Source organism: Vidua chalybeata, chromosome 8, assembly GCF_026979565.1.
Source record: "Vidua chalybeata isolate OUT-0048 chromosome 8, bVidCha1 merged haplotype, whole genome shotgun sequence".
NCBI classification, from domain to species: Eukaryota; Metazoa; Chordata; class Aves; order Passeriformes; family Viduidae; genus Vidua; species Vidua chalybeata.
Window position 1 is genome coordinate 25,335,291 of NC_071537.1, and position 19,195 is coordinate 25,354,485.

The following is a 19,195-nucleotide window of genomic DNA, read 5'->3' on the forward strand; positions in this document are numbered from 1 at the left end:
ACTGCTTTTTTTCTGTCTAATTCATGGCATAGAACATTATCAGCAAAGCTTCCTTGCCTTGTACTCATGCATTGCTGTGGTGATTGCAGAGCCAGTTGCACCATGTGACTGCCTTTATCAGCTGGTATCTACTCAGGGTATTCATGAAAGGCTATAATCTCTGGGCCAAATCTGTGGCACTAGTCTAGGTTCTTCCTGAAATTAAGAGTTTCATCTGGGAGCATGCAGCAACCCTCAGCTGTGTCATGAGGCACACGGAAACACAACACGTGGAGAAAGGGCCCCAGGATCTAAAAGCCAATCCTTGCTGCTTGAAGTCAAACTAGAGGTCTAAAGAATCTTGTTGGATGCAAGAAGAATCCAAACCTAACTTCCATGTAGTCAGATAAAAAGCATTGATACATCAATACAGATGAGTATCAATATAAGGCCGGTGGGAAACATTAGCAACACCAGCAAGTCAGCAGCTTGTCAGAGACTGTAGTGTAATATTTTTTTACTACCATGTAACTCAATTATCTTCTAGACATTTCACTAGCGGTTCATTGGGCAAATGCTTTTACAGTGAGGCCACTGAATTAATGAAGTTTTATTCATAATGCATTCCCTGTGTACTGAATAGCAAATCAATATTAGCATAAATAAAGCAATTTAACCTAACAATCTAGGAGGAAGGCTCCCAAAGAAGGCTCTGAACATTCATAATGCTCAAAAAACATGATCAGCCTGGGTATCATCTCTCTGTTAGTAACCAGTAGAATTACAAAACTTTTCCTACCCGTGTGTATTTTGTGTTACACTATTCAAGACATTTGTTCACAGCAATTTGACATGTGAATAAACCTTACTAAGCATGGGTGTCTGTGGAAAGCTTTGCGTTCCAGTTTACACACAAGCAGATTTTGAATATCTAAGAGTCATTACTCATGTCAACATTTTTTTTTCGCTCTTTCATTGAAGTCATTGTGAAGCTTCTTTGTTTTAGGTGGAACTTAAGATTAATTGCCTTTATTTATGGAAAGTAATTGAAGTATTCATTCAGAGATGCATCATACAGAAAATTATTTGAATCCATCTGCTAGTCTAAAGCCAATGCAGTTGTCTTCCTCTAACACTAACATGGTAAATTTTCTTCAGTGTTCTAAAATGTGCTTTCATTCAGTACGTCTCATTTATTTTTTAAGATTTTTCCTAAATAGGACTAAGATATATATCCTGTTTGCCTGAAGCTATAGTCTATATTTTGGTTGTGTTGTTACATCCAAGTAAAACATTTGAAACCTCTAATAAAGACAGTAAGTTCAGTTTCAAAGTCCAAATTTGAAGTGTTGGGATTTATCTTAATTCAACAAATTCATGAAAAACTGGAATATGTATTCAAAATATTCTTAAACATTCTTTGTTTTTAAAATTAAAACATTCTATTTTACTTTTATACAAGACATATTGAAAAGCTTTATAACAATGTTAAGTAGGAAAGAATGCCTAAGAATTACCTTTTTCTAAAATTATTTTCCTATTTTTCTAGAGATAAGCTTTAGAAAGTGGCACTGTTATTTTTCTCTGAGATTTAACCACTAAGAATTGCAGGCTTTTTATAATTTGGCTCATGACTGAATGCACTATTTTTCCCTCCAGTTTTTGGTTGTTGTTTTTTTTGTTTTTACTTTTTGTGTGTGTTCTGTGGGTGGGTTTTTGTTTTGTTTTGGTGGGTTTTTTTAATGCTTTGTGGAGATGATCTGATAAAGGCAGGGATACTCATAAAATGTAGTGTTATAGATACATCTGCTTTGTTTTTGTTTGCCTTTTTATAGTTTGTGTCATGCGGCCACCATGATTTCACAATATTCTTGTCTATTTTTCTGCTTTTCATTTGGCTTGATGAAATTTGTCAGTAGCTTCCTATTACCTAAGCAATTAATTGCTTTTCTGCATTTAGTAAATGCAGTACTCTCTTTCCTAGCCATTTACAGCTATGGCAATAGTGGCACAGGGAACTGCACTAGGACTTAAATTTGCTGTCTTGTTAATTTTGATAGAAAATCAGAGCATGTTACAATTCTAAGTAATTTATTGCTATTATTACTAGAAAGCTTTTTGGCAGCTGATTATCTCAGTCCAGTCTGTGTGGACATGGGCCTGATTTTTAAATTCTTCTTTATTTTCTGTACTTAATTACATGATGGAAAAATGGGTATAATGGGTCGAAACCTGCCTCAGAATAAATGGCTGCACAGTAAACAAGGCAAAGTCTAATCAGGCCCTCGCTGGTTTGCCAGAGTTTATGCTGATTTATTATATAATTTATTCAGGATAATATCAACCACAGTGTAGATATTATGAAATCCACTGGTGCTGAATTAAATCCCGTTTTCCTCTGCAAGTGGTATACTCATGATAGAGCATGCAGATGGTGGGGTAATGTCCTGCTTTTGGCTGGGATGGAGTTCATTTTTTCTTAGCCCACAGCAGCCTTTTTAAATGAATGCTCATTATTTATTGTCTCTTCTATACATCTGTAAATGTGGCATTGTTTTAGAGAAGGTTACACAAAGGAGCCAGTCTGCATTGCAAACTTAAATGTTTGTGTGCCTAAGCAGCCAAATATTCACAATTCACAAGTATCAAAACTAATTTATGTATCAATACTGAAAGACTGTTAATGAGAAAATATATATTTGGTGTTAGAATATAGTATTTTTCTTATGTCAAAGTTATTTGAAGACAAAAAGAAGCATCTTGTTAAAAAATATCAATATATTAAATGTGTAGTGCAGAAGCAGAACCTGGTGCTAACATAAGTAAATATATATGTATATCCATTAGAATTTTAATTTTTAAAATAGTGATTATGGATTTACATGTCTGTAAAGTATTCCACACTTCAGTCAGTAATGCTTATTTCAGAAATAGGAAAGTATGTAGCTATTTTAAAAGACTGCAGAGTTGAAGTTTTGTGCTTGCATTGTCTTTCTTGTTGAGATTAAACACCTATAGATTTGCAAGTACAAGTATTTCTTCTGACACTGTTTTTAAAAGAAAATCCTGATGGTTAAATGTGCCTATAGGCTTGAGAGAAGGAAGATGCTGCAAGTAAATAAAAATCTAAGGAGGCATGTTTTTTTCCAAAACAATCCCCAAGACTGACAGAAGTTTTAACACTTGCAGTTTTTCACCCTTGTCTTCCACTTGCAGTGGGAAATGGTAACATTTCCATGCTCTGAGTGAGCAGTGGGTCGAGTTCCAAATGCAGCTTGCACAGCAAGTCAGGGAACTGGCACTCACTTCTCATTGTGATGCCTTCAGTGGGCGAAGTGTTCAGCGACTGCTGTTTTTGAATTGTAAATAATTTCTGCTTTTATATATTTCTTTAAATTATTTTTCAAAGGAGCCTTTGATTCCAGAAAGAATTACTCCCAGCTTCACAAATTTTCCTCAGTCTCTGTGTATTCAGAACTGTGCTCCCTACAGCAACTGCCCATGAGCCAGTGCTGGGCTCTGAGATCTCTGCAGGAAGGTCATCCCAGCCAAGGGTCCTTGGCAGCAGTGCTGTTCCATGCACGGTTCTTGCCTTTGGTCCATGTGTTCCCCCTGGAGTGTCACCAGGCAGTGTTGCCTTGGAATGACTTATACAAAGCCAGGAAGGTTCTAAGAGACTACTTTGCCTTTTTGCAGAAATCCAAAGTAAACAAGAATCTCACTGTGGGCTTTGTTGTGTTTTGTGCAATTGGTTTGGTAAAAGCTCAGTCTTTCATGCTCATGTCTGTCTCCCCCTCAGAAGTATTTAGGAGAAACAAGAGCCTAATGATGGCTAGAGTTATGAAAACATAAATAGGTCCCAGGAGGGCATTTCCTCTTCCTCTTCTTGCACATATCACTTTTCTCATCTTTTTCCCTGATTTAGATCTAATTTGCACACTAGAAGGTTTTTCTCTCTCATTTTTAAATTCTCAAGTAAACTTCGAGAATTTAGATGAGCAGTAACAAGGTGAGAAATGTGAACAAGTGAAATGCTAGCAAAAGATGCCCACAAACTAGAATTTCCCATTTCTTGCTTCCAAGACCAAGACTGAATGAATGCAAACATTTTGTCTGCCTGGAGAAAGGATGGTGAATACTGCCCACTAACCTTTTAAAAAAACTGTCACACTCTTCAGTTTGCACACAAAACACAGTATCAGTGACTATTGTACCAGGGCAGAGGTGTTTCAGTTTGCTGAGCCAGGATCAGAGCAATAATCTGTTTCTTTGCTCTGTTTTTATTATTCCACAAGACAATTTCTCGCCCTGCCAGGTTTTAGTGAGATATTTGTGTTCTTTACTGATTAAGCAAATTTCCATGTTTCAGTAGATACAGCAAGGTCTTGATATCTACTGCATGTGTCACATCATGGATCCATCACAGAAGTTTATTGACGGTCTGTATAGCTTGCTATAGCTTTTTTGTACATAATAGAAATAAAAATTCAATCTCCTCTGTATTGTAAGGAGGTGAACGCATCCTACAGGAATAATATTTGTTACAAAATTCCCTACTTGGATTAGCGTATTGATATTTTCTCAAGTTTGAAGACATCTCATGCATATATTTATTTTCCATGCTACTTGCAGGAAATGTCAGGTACAGAGTCTAAAATCTAAAATAGGCCTGGAAGTATTTACTGATTTAAAAACCCAACCAACAAAAGCAAAACCAAAACCGCAACCTTCCTGTTGTTGATCTTCCATTGAGTTCACATTGAGAACATTGAGGCTTCTGACTTTGAAACACAACAGTGTTCCACCAGTGAAAAAAAGTACAAAAGGAAATATTCTTAACCCATAATTTCTGAAAATGTACTGATCATACATAGTAAACTACTTACAGGATTTTAGTTCAAGAAGCCACTGAAAATGGAATAGTTAACTGTTCCATCTTTTAGCATAAGCTTCTTTTTAGAAGCTATTTAGACAAGAAGAGAAAACTCACAAAAATTAAAGGGTCATAGCAGAGATTTAATGCAGGGATTTCAGGTCAGAAGAGCCTCTAGCTAAAGCAAAGAAAAAAAAAGTATTTTGTGCTATATTTTTTCTTCTGATACATGACAATAATGTAAAGGGAAGAGAGAGATTAAATTGTTTTCCTCTCAGTTAATGAATTCTATAGGCTGTTCTGAAATGAAGGAAGAAAAGAAACCAACACAAGGCTTTGAGGAGATATTAACAGAAGAATTTACAGCTCTATTGTACAGTGGTATATTCAGACAAGTAATGCCAACACCTGTCTTTTATGTGCTGCACTGCTTGCTAGTGAAAAAGGTGTAAATGTTTTGACAGTGGGTATAAAGGATTTTTACAATATTTGATAGTTGGATGTAGAATGAACTCTGAAGGAGACAATTAAGAGGTATATTTTCTGCAGAGTGCATAGGGAATTAACTGTGAGCTGCACTGGCAACAATGGATGTAACACACCCGATTTTCTGTAAACCTGAAGAAAAATACCCTTTATTACTGCATTATTCATTTAGATGGGATTTTTTAAGATTCTCAGGGGAGTAAGACATCCATTCCTTTCAGGATTTCAGTAGGTTTTTAATTGCTTTAGAGAATCTTATTCTTAGGGAATTAAGAAATCTTCTGAGGACTGAGTTTACTTTATTCTAAGAACTGTTGTACTCTGACAAAACAGAGAGCTGAATCCACATTAGAAAAAAACCCAAAACCAACCAATCAAAAAAACACTACAAAAAAAAAAAAAAAAAACCTTTAAAAACTCCACCCAAACAAAACCAGTTCTACATAATCTTACCTGTGATACTTTTCCTTGAATTTCTCCTGCGTATAGAGACTCAAGATAGTCCTACACATCAAGTCTTCAAGGAGCGCTCATTTAGGACATGATGGATTATCAAGGTGCCTCATCCTTGCCTAAAGGGATCTCTTGCCATCAGAAATATATTATTCCTCTGGGCTTTGGTTTGCTGTACATGTCTATGCATAGCCCAGGGCATAGTTCCTATACTGAGCAAGGCACACTGGAGAGATGGCTGAATCTCACTGAGGTGTTGGTTCCCAATTCTGCATATGCCTGAAATGTGCCAGGATGGTTGCAAAGGAGAGGAATGGTGAAGAATGGCTAATAGCCCCCTGCTCATCTTTCCCCAGCACAGATTTATCTCCATCTGAGGTATGTTACTGCATGCTCAACTCCTGAAATTGTGCAGAAGAGGTGGTGAGTGTGGAGCAAAGAAAACTTTCTCCAGAGGCTCCCTAAAGAGTCTCACTTTGATTTGCTTATGTAGCTCAGAGAAGGCTGGCCCCATACTGGCCCCTGAGTACTGACGTAACTCATCTGTGAGTATATTTCAAATGTGTTTTTTTTTTACCTGTTGATTTCTAAATACAACTCACTTTCTCTCCCAGTGCAGTTCTATGGAGGCAGGAAGGTTTTATTTACACATATTTTAGGTTTTGCTTTTTGTGACCTATTGCATATATTTTCTTTATTATCAGTATCCAAGAATATTACTAGTTACTAGGACTTAGATTACCAACCTGCAGCACAGCATGAAATAGCTGCATTCTTACTAGCTGTAAATAGCAAAAGCATTACATAGGAATTCAGGACCCCTTGGCTCTTGGGCTCTTGCCATGACACTTCAAGCCAGAGTTTGGAAAACAAAAAACCACAATTTCCCCCCCAAACCTCAACAAACCTACCAGTCATTGTGCTGGTTTTTGGTTTGGGTTTTTATTGAATTTTTGTTGTTTTATAATTTCTTGGTTTTTTTACTAAGCATGGCCATTTATTTCAATGTCTAAATGGAAACAGTACTCTTTTCAAGATCTAGTCCCATATGAGTTTGTTCTGCCTTAACAGCAGATGGTGAATAGCTTCAACAGCTTTGTTTCTATTACCAGATGTCTTTGATTTACTTCTTTGCTTTGCTTTCTGGCCTTTATTGCTTCTATTCTGAAATAGCAGAGGAGAGCTATTGTTACCTCTCAGCTATAGCTTTACTCACACAATGCTATTGATCTCTTCTTGTGGCATTATTCAAAAAAGCATTGTGACTAAAAGGAAGGAGGGGTGAAACCTCTTCAATAGCAATACACTGTAAGATCCTATTGCTGCAAATATTTGTGCATGTATTTAGTTGTGCATGCTACTCCTGCTGGAATCACCAGAGAAATGACAATGTATGAGTTCTATTTATATATATTTATCGTTACAGGCTGAATTATCTTTTTATATAGACAAGACTATTATATGTGGCACTTTAGACTCTTTGTTATTTTTTGACTATTTGAGTCGCAGCATAAACCACCGTACTGATAACAGCATTCTTTAAGTTCTGTGTGACATTGGCAGTCTCAAGGATGACATAAAGTATTCAGTCTAGACATCACCCTGCTGTAGATTAATTGTGTCCTTCCCAATAAACAACCAGAACTATATTCAGTCAGTTTCAGAGTCCACATATAGACTTGCACTTGTGGGAGAGAATTGGAGAAGTCGGCCTGAGGAAACTTGCTTTGAGTGATGCTTTTCCTTGAGAGTATAAACCATAGCTGCTCTAGTTTTTCCACTGCAGGGAAGCCATTACTTGGGAAGCCTGCTTTTTCATTACAGGGAAGCCTGCTTTTATGCTTTTGGTCTTTTAGTGGCTGAAGGAGCTGGATTTTTCACCTTCTCCCAGACCAGAGATGGTTACTAGTGTCATTTGAGTGTTTGTTTCAAGCCTTTACTATACAACCTTATTGTGACCTCAAAAAGGACAGATCTATTCTAAATTTTCATTCCACAGCTTCATTTGGATCAATCCCTTCTGAATTTCTGTGTACTTGTCTGATTATTTCTTTCCAAACTGATTGCCTTCATTCAGATTTTGGCCCCAGGCAGGTTTGATCTTTACTTCCAAATGCATGATTTTTTAAAATCATAATGAAGTAAGGAGAAAAACCTGTGATGTATTTTCCTCTCACCAAATCACAACTTTTGATTCAAAATGCCCAAGACCATAAAATCTGTTCTATACAAATTTATTGTCAAGCTTCTATAGTGCTTTTCCCCCCTGAAACTTACTTCAGCTTTTTTGTTTTTCTTTCATTGTGAGGTGTAATCCAACTTTTGACTTTCAAATTAAGTCTTGAAGAGAAGAAGTTGATTTGGAAATTTTTGGAAAATTTGCTGTTTTGCCATTGGGAACTATTTTATTCTAAATGCTATATTTAGAGTAGTATGTCTGCCTATCTCAGTTTTTCAGTTCAAAAAATGGAAGGGTTTGGCTGATACTTGGCAAACTGCTCCTTCCCTCTTATGGCTATTTTATCATTATCTTTCAAAGTCCTGATTAGATCTGCCTGTATAATTGAACAAATATAGTCGCAAATATTGTCCTCCTATTCAGGAGTTATCTGCTAATTCCTCATAATTCCTTGTGTCTACTTATTTATTTACTGTTTACACTTGCTGTCAGTGTAATGTGTTTTTATGACCTTTAGCATGTGAATCATTCATGTAATGATTGCCAGGCATATTTGTATTCATCTAGGCTTTGATCTAATCCTATTGAAAACAAAGGAGATGCTGGTATTGGCTTCTCTCTGGTTTGGATCCTGATTTGTGACCTACATCATCCTGATTAGATATCTTAAGTTGTATAAACAGGATGGTCTCTTTCTTCTGCATTTATTACGTGTGAATATTCATAATTGCTCATCAAATCAATTTTGCACAAGGCTTTTCATAATGGTTGTGAAAGCACTTTTGCCATGAATTCTTTCATTACATTGTTCTCATTTATTCATGCCGGTATTTGCAACACCTTTTCTGTGTAAGACCTCATATGCTGGAGTGTTTGAGATCAAGTTAATGGAAAAAATATGAAAAGAGCATATATCAGCTGAGCAAATAGCTTCTATTGCAGAATGGTAAATGAAAGCTTCTGGGCTGTGTTTTTACTTGCTGTCCCTCTAACCTTAGCTGCTGGCCTCTTGGCATATACAAATATATTATAATATACATGTATTACACATATATATATATATATATATGTATATATGTATGTGTATTAAGAAGATATTGACCATTAAAGGCTGAATTATCTTTTTATATAGACATGACTATTACATGTGGTACTTCAGACCCTTGCTGGGTTACAACAAAGGACATGATGTAACTTTATCTGCATAATGGTGAAAAAAATAATTCAAGACTTCTAGTACATAGTCTGCCTTGTTGGCAAAATTTATCAGCCTTGGATTCATACTTGGTGTGGCATTCTTGTAACAAATATATATGTACTTCATCTTGAGTTTCACTCAAGGTTGTATGTAGGATAACCCTAAAAGTAGAGTGGGAAGCTGAGGTGTCACTACAGAATATTGCAGAATAGCACTTTCTGCTATTGAGACTCCTGTAAACTTGGAAGGCAGCATTAGGATTTCTTAGCTGGGCTCACTAAATTAATAATGAACTCACCACTTCTCACATGAGCTTAATATACCCTAAATGTTAGGATGTTCTTTTTCCTGTTTGAAAGATTGGTGGCAGTGAGCAGAACATAATTACAACAAAAATGTTAAGACTTGCCTATCATCATCTAAAAATTGTCCTGTATTTTAAAAATGAAGCTGTTATTTAGAAACATGTCAGTTGATGATGAATGTTCTATGATTTGAAATAACTGTCTTAGAAAATCTTATTCTCTTGCTATGAATCCAAGCTCAAAATATGTATAAACATTGCAAAACTGGACTGCTTTTTCCTTTTTAAAAATCTTTTTAAGAGATTAGCAAGAATAAGAGTGAGGAGAAATTAGTTTTTAAAGCACTAGTGGTTTCTATTCAATATTATATTTATCATTAACATTCTAACTAGCACAAATAAGAGCATCTGTGATTCTATACCTCTTAATGGAGCCTTGGGAAACCAAAGTTTCTTAATTTTAGTTAAAGCAATTTTAAATGTAAGGGTTTTACAGATGTCTATCTTTCTACAGTTATCTCAGGAGTGAACAGTGCCACTCTTTTTCCAATTGTCTTGAGAACAGGATAATGTTTTTTAAAGGGTAGAGGGAAACTTTCATTGCTGTAATAACCACCCTCTGAAGAATTGAACCAGAGAAAAATAAAATAACTGGGAGGCAAGGAGAGAGAGAAAAGATGGTTTGGAGAGATGCTTTCTTGTGAGCTTTTACCAGAATCAGGAGAGTAAAAGAGAAGAGAGTAGCTGGCTGATAATTTATTACACCATCTTTAGCAGAAAAGAGAATTAAAAAAAGAACTTGGCTGTGAGTGATGTAGCATTTCTCACCTACTCAATGATATGAAGTACCCAGAACAAACCTAAGGTCTGGCAAAGAAGATGGCATCGTGTGTAGCCTGGAAGCCTCCAGTGTTTTAGCTCCACTGGTGGGAGTTGAGAGCAGGTGAACAGATTGTTTGCCATTAAACTAATCAATGCTAAATGAATTTCATATTATATGCCTGATAGTGATTCAAACCCTAGAAATATCCTAATAGTGTTCATTGTATAATATAACCACACTTTTTTACAACTCTCTTTGTTTCAGAAATCCTCTATATTAATCGGGCTGAATTGTCTAGTCTACCTCATTCCTTGTCAGGGCTGCATAACAGTTCTGGCACTGTTTGGAGAAAAGGTAGTTATAACAACACCAGTTCCTATCTCAAAAGTTATCAGCATGCTTTCAATCTAGAACTACAGTATAAGTACTGATTTATGGTAATTAATGTAGTATTTGCTGGTGTTTATCCTTTCCTGTCATTACACTCTGAGATTGGTAGTGTGGCTAATCTACATTTATTTCCAGTAGAGATCTGTCAAGGAAGTAGCCATCATAATCACTAATAAAGCATTTAATGCATATTTAAATTAGGCCAGTTTGAAAGAAGACTGGGTTAACAGATACTGTGACTTCAGAATCAGTTTTTGTGTCAACCTTGGGTACCTGGTATTGGGATGTGGTGGTGCAGCTTCTCATAATACGCTGTATCATATGGACTCATATTGGTACTGTCTTTTTATTTGAACAGAGTTCAAAAATTTTTAATCATTCATCTGGGAATACCTCCAATAAAAGTATTTTGAATTTTGAAAAGTGCATAAATTGACACTGTTGCTGAGCAGTTACTTGCTGTTTCTAAACAAACGCTTATGTTTGCACTGCCCGTTTTTCATGTCTGATGCAAAGAGGATGCAATATTCTTCATAAAAGAGAAATGTGTGTCATTCAGCAGACTATATGTGTGTATATTTCTTCTTAGTACTGAGGGTATTCCCAAGGGGACCTCTGAGCCCCATTGAGATTGAGCCCTTCATCACTGCACCAAGTAAAACTGTAAAAGAAATTCATATTCTCAAAGTAGACAAAAAATGAAAGAAGTAGATGTTTTTCTGTCTTTCCTAATATCACACAGTGCTTGCTTTTAGTGCCCAGACCTCCTCAGTCCCTTCCTATGTCTCCCAGATGCATAATTTTCTTTAAGGACTTAATTAGAGCATTCTAAACTTTCAGGTAAACCCTTCTCCGTGCAAACTGATAATCCCTGAACTATGTTTATTATTACACTAAAACAATGTGGCTTTTCAGTACTTGGACTCCATGGAACTCTCACTAGAACATGTGTAGGATTCTATGATGACAAGTGATTCCATTAAATATTACATGCATTGTTTGGAGAAAGCTATCCCCACAGAGAGTAGCTTTGGAACATGTACATACATTATTTACTGACGTATGTGCCATGTTCACATTCAGAATGGCCTAATTCAACATCTGCTCCCAATGAGAGTGAGCATCTGGTGTTTCACAGATAATTGAGACATGAGCTGACTGTCCTCTAGGCCGACCAGACAGACTGGAACTAGGCTCTCTGGGTGGGTGGTAAGACCTGGTTCATGCCAGGTGCAATTCTGATCGACCTTTATTGTGGGCTGGGATCAGAATAGGTTTTATCTTTTATAACCTCTATGCAAGCAGAAGTACTAGCAACTTCAGTGCTGTGCCCCTGAATCAAAAGGAACAAGAAAGATGAAGATTTTTCCAACACAAAAGAATACAATGAGAAAGTTCTTGAAACTCTACTCCCGTTAAACCTTTTCCTCCAATTTACCTATATTCATCTATGGATGTGTATGTTTGTGGGTGTACAAAAGCAGAGAAATTATTTTTCTCCTGGCACTTGCCTTACATTCTTTCTGTAGGACCTTTAAAGCAGTTGTAAGACAGAAGTCTGCAGAACTGAAAGACAATGGCAAATATCAGCAATGCATTGCAAATTCAAGCTGCAATGCCAAGCTGTGCTAGTCTGCTTAAAAGATGGCTTGTCCAGGATTTGCTGCTTTGATAGGCCAGTTGCATTTATGTACTTCCTTTGAAAAAGAAGTAGGGATGAGAAAAAGCTAGTCTTAATCATCAAATTAAAAAGCATATTCCACCAGACTCCATCAAAACTCTTACAGCTATTCTTCAGAAGCAAACAGCATAAACATTGTCTCCATCTCCTCCTAGACTCCTCCTTGAAGCATTCCAGTCTTCAGAAGTTGCACCGTTCTGATTTCACTTTTGTTCAGTGTTTGCTGCATTTGATTGCCTCTGGCAGACCTGTTACCTGCATAACCATGGGGTTTTTTCTTGCCAGGCATTATCAGCCGTCAGGAAGCAGAGGAGTTGCTGATGAATAAATCTGAAGGGGCGTTCCTGGTGCGAGTCAGTGAGAAAATCTGGGGCTACGCGTTGTCCTATCGCCAGCAAAACGGCTTCAAGCACTTCCTGGTTGATGCTTCGGGGGATTTCTACAGCTTCCTGGGGGTAGATCCAAACCGACACCCAACGCTCACAGATCTGATTGATTTTCACAAGGTAACACTTGCTAGGTGGAGATCAATAGCTGAGTGGAATGAATAATTAAATGAGGAGCTGTGTAGTTTGAAACCACACTGGAAAATAGGAATGACCATAGTGGGAAAGAGTATTGTACACTAAGCCCAGCTGTAACATTCATACTTCTGTTGCAGTGAATCAGAAGGCTTTTCCCCTTCTTTCAAATGCTCCAGTATGTACTTGTTTCCCCTTACAAAGTGTGTACTCTCCTTGGCTACAAATGGCCCAATAAGGGCTGACAGATGTAACTCTTTCTGAGCCTTTTTGCTGTGGAAAATTGGATTGGAAATACCATAGAAAGGTCTTTCAATGAAATTTCAGCATTTTTCTACCTTTGATGTGAGGGCTGTAATGTGCAATAGCAAGAGAGTGTGACCCTGCACTAAAGGCAATATGGAGGGTCTCTCTTTTAGGGGTGTATTAAGGGTCACTCCTTATTACCCAAAACAATCTTGCAAGAGGAATTTACTATTCGACTTTAGATGGGTTTGAATTACTTTACCTCTAGGTTCTGTTTCTCGTTGCCAGACTGTAACTAAATAGTAGTACTGTTTCTGAAAGCATAAATTGTTTTCATCTTGCATCTCTCCCTATCTTCATCAGTTTTAATTCTGTTTTTTTTTTCTTAGGCACCCTTATAATTCCTCTTCTTCCTTTCTTTTCTAGTTCCCCTTCCTATTTTATCCTTTTCTTGCTCTTGTCTCAGAGTAATTCTATAAATTTTTTGCTCCTCCTTTTCTTTGCAGCTTTTAATTTTTAACTATTCAGCCTCAGGTTATTTTTATTATAAGTTCCCTATCTTTTAAATTTTGCTTTTATCTCACTTGTTTTTGGCATCTGTTTAGTGTTGCCTTAGTGTCCCCTTAGAGATCATTAGTACATTAAATATCCACAAATTGTATTTCCACATGGGGAGATGGTAGGTGTCACATTTGACTAAAATATATGTCCTCCCCTAATTTAAATAAAACCTTTCTCAGTGGCCACCTTGGAAGCTCAAATCCCTGACACCCCTCTTGTACAGAATGTCCTTTTGGCCAGTTTGGGTTAACAAGCTGGGCTGTGTCCCCTCCTACTTCTCCCTTATTCCCAGCCTACTCTGCCAGCAGGGCCTGAGCGGGAGAAAGAGAAAGCCTTTGTGCTGTGCAAGCACTGATCAGCAGCAGCCAAAGCCGTAGTGTGTTATCAACACTGTTTTAGCCACCAATTCAAAACACAATGTCACAATGGAGCACAGGCAGCTGTGAGTTCCATCCCAGGCAGCCAGCCCCAGTGCACCTGGAAAGAGTCTAACCAGGGCTTTGTCAGGGAAAGAAAAGCAGACATGCAACACATCAAATGCAGATTATCAGGTGTTGAATGTGGAACCTCTGGCTAATGTAGTTTCCCCTCTGCTCATTTTCATATTTGCATCACAGCTCACGTTAGGCAATCAGTGTATTAATAACACATCTATTTACAGACAGCAGTAGAGCACTTGTCAGAAGCAGAATGGCTTTTAGTTCCTGCCATTTATAAAAAGGAAAAAAGCTTGCTTAGGTGTCCCATGATAAAAGTTAATAGCTACCCCTGTAGTAAGCCTATCAGGCAAACCAGTTCAGCTCTAATGCCAACACACAACTCTATTTACCTTGTCAAGCTTATGGCTGTATTAAAACTGGTACCTTTGGCAATCATCTCAGGAGGCATTTTATCCTGTCTGTCACATGGCTTTCTTGGAGGCTTTTCTGCCTGCCCTCTCTGGTGAAGTACACTGTCAATTGTCCCAAAGCCTCCTGGTAACCCCAAGCAATCTGTATGTGAGCAGTTGTGCTGTGGGCACATTTTCCCTTGAGCTATTGCTGTATTTTTTGGGAAAAAGTGCTGCTTTCCTCATGAATATTTTTAGCAAGGGTATACTTCCCCACCCCACAGGTTGCGTGGACTTTTTTTTTAAGTTAATGTCAGAGGGCTGACATTAACTAATTTTTCACTTGCTTATACTGATTGACTTAATTTTGTTTCATTTTGATTAAAAAAAACTGAGAGGTCACTCAAGCAACTCAGCTGGCAGACACAAGGGGGTGGTAACCATTAGGTAGAAGAACAAACCTTACAGAATATGGTGTGAGTGTGCATCTTCTGTGCATCGGTGCTGTGAGTACAGACTGTCTTTACCTAGCAAGGGCAATGTCTTTCACCTTGCTGTCATCAGTCTGAAAGGTGTTACTGTTGTGTGTGAGCACTCAACATTGAGCTCCTGCTCAGTGTGCCTGGGGGTAGCAGCATGGTAAGACTGGCATCTGTCTGTTCAATTAACCCATGAGAACACCCTCTATAAGCATCTGTATCTGGCTTCCTAAGTAGTGCAGCAACTTACAAGTAGTACAAATCAGAGTCTCTTGTGTGCGCTGATTTCACTGTTTGATAGCAGCACAAGTTGCTACCAGCATAAATAAGAGATAAACAAAGCATGAAGAAAATTATTAATTGATAAGATCCTTTTCCTGGCCTGTAATTATTTTATCAAGTGTTTATTCATAGTTGCTTGCCAGTTACAGAGGAGTGATGGCCTTCATTGCTATTCTTAGAAGGTAGGTGTGGCTTAGATATTTGATATTTTAATTGGTTCTATCATTCCAGGAAGAAATTATCACGTCCTCAGGTGGGGAGCTACTCCTGGAGCCATGTGGACAGCAGAAGAATCCACCAGACTACAGCCCTTTATTTGAGTGACTGATCCAGGACCAACAGGAATGCATTCTGGATAGCTGTAGTAATAGATAGTTACAAAAGTAAACAATGGAAGTAGTTAACCCACTTTCAAAGCCACTGGTCTTGTGGCCAAAAAGTATCCTCATTAGGAGGCCTAAAATATTTCTGGTTTGTATCTGAATTATCATAATCATTATTTATGTTGCTAGCACTTGAAAGGTGATAAATTACCAGCAAATTGCAGAAGAGGACTACTTCAAAAAATTTTTCAAGGGGTTGTAGCCAATTGCACGGAATGCTAAATTCCTGTCCTAATTTTCTCATGTTTTATACTGCAAGAAGCATAGGCAGGAGCCATTCACAGAGTACTGTATGAAGTATCAGTGTTGGTGAACAGATTCTGTGTTACAAAGGAAGGTTTGACAGTTTCTGTTGACAATTTCATTGCCCAGTGGTGCACTTTGATGACAAGAGAAGCAGCCTTCAAACATCCCTGTGAAGTTTGTGATTGTGTATGTAATTAGGTGTAGCTTGAAAGTTGCCATTATGTTTTTGAATTCAGGCCTACAAAGTTCCCCACAGCAGAGACAGAATAAGGTCATACACATTTTATTTACATTTTCATGAAGTCCAATAGCCTTGGAAAGAACTTTACTCCTGTACAGTAAGTGGTCAGTTTATTCTAAAGGAAACTGTTTGATTTGCTGCAATTCTCTCACTGGCCTTGTCATGCTTTCCACTTTTAGATGTGTAACAGACACAGTGGATATCCCTAGCTTTACATTGCTACAAGACTGGGTATTTTCCTTTTCTGAGTTATGAGAGGGTGGGGCCGGTGTATTTATACATAGAAAAGGTACAGCTAATTACATCATCATCATGCTATTTTATGTGTAAAAACAAGATGCACACAATGTGTTCCTGATCTATTTACTATAAATATTAAGCCCATGAAAATAAACCAGAAGCCTAGATCTGTGGGGCAGTTGCCTAGTGCTTGGACTAGAAAAATAATAAAATCTCATCACAGTACACATAGGAAAGGCACACTGAGCATATTTCTATAAGCTACTGCTTTGGGCATTCTCTGAGCTCTGTGGGGTTCTGTTCAAAATCCAGGTGTAGACCCCTCCTGAATCTCCTGTAAATCCTTTTGCCCTCAGTCATTTGACTCTTGACTCATTGTTACCTTCTGTACTCTGTCTGATCTGGATGGTAAAATCAACTAGGAAAAGAAACTTGTCTTATCCAAGCCAATAAAGCACACTAAACATTTCAGGTGCTACAACAGTAAATATTTGTGGTAGTAATAACAGTATTTTTTTATAATTAATTTTATGGCTAGCTCATATTAAAGTACAGATTTTTGTACACAAGCTGCATTCTTGGTCAGGAACCTTTTCTTCTGTTAACATTGGGTTTTGTGTGACTTAATCCATCAATGTTTGTGGCCCACGAAAAGAAAATTCTATTGAATTTCCCACAGAGACAGCTGGGCACTTTCTGTACTAATCAGTTGGCACACTGGCTTAGGAGGTTTTAAGTAGTTACTGTTAGCACCTCAGAACAAAGCAAGTCAGGACACAGCACATAAGCAAAAAAGATTTGTGTTCTCTGAGAAACCAGCTCTGCACTTTCTCCTTCTTCAGAGGCATCTCAAGAACCACCTCAGCCTCAGGTTATTCACAGCTGCACAGTTTTGTCATGGAACAACTCGACCTCTACTTAAAGGAGAATGGAAAGGGACCTTTAAAACAATAAAAAGTATAAGTATGCACAGACTTACCTCTAAAGTCAGAAAGCAGTAGGTGACTGTACAGGGTTAGACACCTAGGTGTCTTTTCAGACCAGTCTTTGCCCTTATGCATTGAAGAAAACCCCCAAAAAACCAAGAACAACAACAATAAAAAGCCCCATGAAATGCCACTTTTTCTCTGGAAAAGGTGCTAGGCATGCTAGAACACATGCAAATTCCAAAGTTTTGGGAAGATTACTCAACACAGTATTGTGAATGTTTATACACAGAATATTGAAGAACTTGTTCCACATGCAATTCACATTGAGAAGCTGATAATAATACAGCCATTTATTACTAGTTCCCAGCAACTGCTTGTGTTTTGTTTAGCATTAAGAAGGCCTGGAAAAAATAGCTCTTTAGCTTATGTGTCCTCTTGTGATGTAATTAACATTATTTTCACTTCAGAGCACATTTCCTAATTAAAATTTTCTAATTTTTTGCCTGCATTCCATCAATTTCTCACTCTAAGTTTTACCTAGCTTTAAAATAAAGCCCTTATAAGTTCCCCTGCAAATGATATTACTTGGAATACTGCAATTTCTTCTGAGAGTTTTACCATCCTAATAAATGGCAGAATTCACAAGCAAAGGAATTGCTTGTTTTTTCTCCCTTAAGCCCCGCAGAAATAATGAAAAGGCGTCAGCCAATTCATAGAGTTACCAAGGAAGAAATCTAAACAATATATAACCAGAAGCAGCTGCAATGAAATACGGTGCACTTGGCTGAAGATAAGTTTTGAAGGAAACAAAAGGAGATAATAGCTAGCAGAAACTAAAACCAGAAGCTTTCCATGGTAGAGATGTGCAGCTGTTGCCAATATACTTGAGTGAAATACAAGCTTGGAGATGTTTTCTAAGTTAACAGGTGCTTCTTGTTGCCTAAGGGGGCAACAAGACAATAAAGGGACTATGAAAAGGTAGCCCAGTTAGTAGGAAGAATAGAAGATAAAGCAGTGAAAGAGTAAATATGGAAAAATAAGAAAATAAGAAAGGGCAAACTGTGCTTATCCTGTTGTTTTGAAAGCATTTTGGATTTTTATTGGTCTGGGAGGAAGACCAGGCACTGCTACCTCTTTTTCTTTTACAAGCCTGGAAGATTTCAGCTTTGAGCTAAATTTACCTTGGAGGTAGATTTGACACCTTTGAATCTGTAATAGCTGGGCTGGTCTGTGCTGCAGCCTTGAATGCTTCCCTCTGTCTGCCTCTCTGAGTAATGCTGGCTGCAGCTGTTCATCACTGGCTGAAGAAATGGTCGTGGTACTGCCATTTCCTTGGCTGCCAGGGGTAGCTTTAGCTCATCCCCTGGGACCTTCCAGTCTTGCTTCCTGACCTGTTTTTCTAGTGGCGACTATTGGTGAGTAGTAAGAGGGGCATGTTATGGAATTTCCTTATAAGACTCCCTGTCAATATTTCTTGCTGATGAGACCACCAGGAGTTCACTGAGAGGTCTGCTATGGTAATTGTATTTCATAAAGAAAAATGCCGCAGCAGTAAACTTTTAAACTTTAAAAGGAATTAGCTTTTCTCATATCTGTTTCACACCAACAAAATATGGCACACAAGGACTCAAGCTTGTTTGCAGGCATCTTTGAAAAAAGCATCTCTTGAGGATTTATTCTTGCTTTTTCATAGATCCACAGATCCATCTGTTCTTTTGAATTTTGTTTTAATCTGTTATGGTACACAGACATCTCCAATTTAATATTGCCCTCTTCTCTAAAAAAGAACAAAAACCAAGCAAAGAAATTGACAGCAATCATTGGATGAGATTTCCAAGGTTACTCAAAGAATGTAGATGCCAGCCTAACTCT

At 37.7% G+C, this 19,195-nt stretch overlaps 1 protein-coding gene across 2 annotated transcripts in view; it reads left to right on the plus strand.

Moving 5' to 3' along the window:
* The window catches only part of SH2D4B (SH2 domain containing 4B), a 60,417-nt gene extending 42,477 nt beyond the window's left edge, over positions 1-17,940 (plus strand). For both annotated transcript variants that reach the window (XM_053948860.1, XM_053948859.1), the window contains 2 exons: positions 12,652-12,872; positions 15,516-17,940. In XM_053948860.1, coding sequence (XP_053804835.1) covers positions 12,652-12,872; positions 15,516-15,608 — 314 coding nt within the window. In that variant the 3' untranslated portion in view covers positions 15,609-17,940. The remainder of the gene's footprint in view (positions 1-12,651; positions 12,873-15,515) is intronic.
* The last annotated feature ends 1,255 nt before the right edge of the window (positions 17,941-19,195 follow it).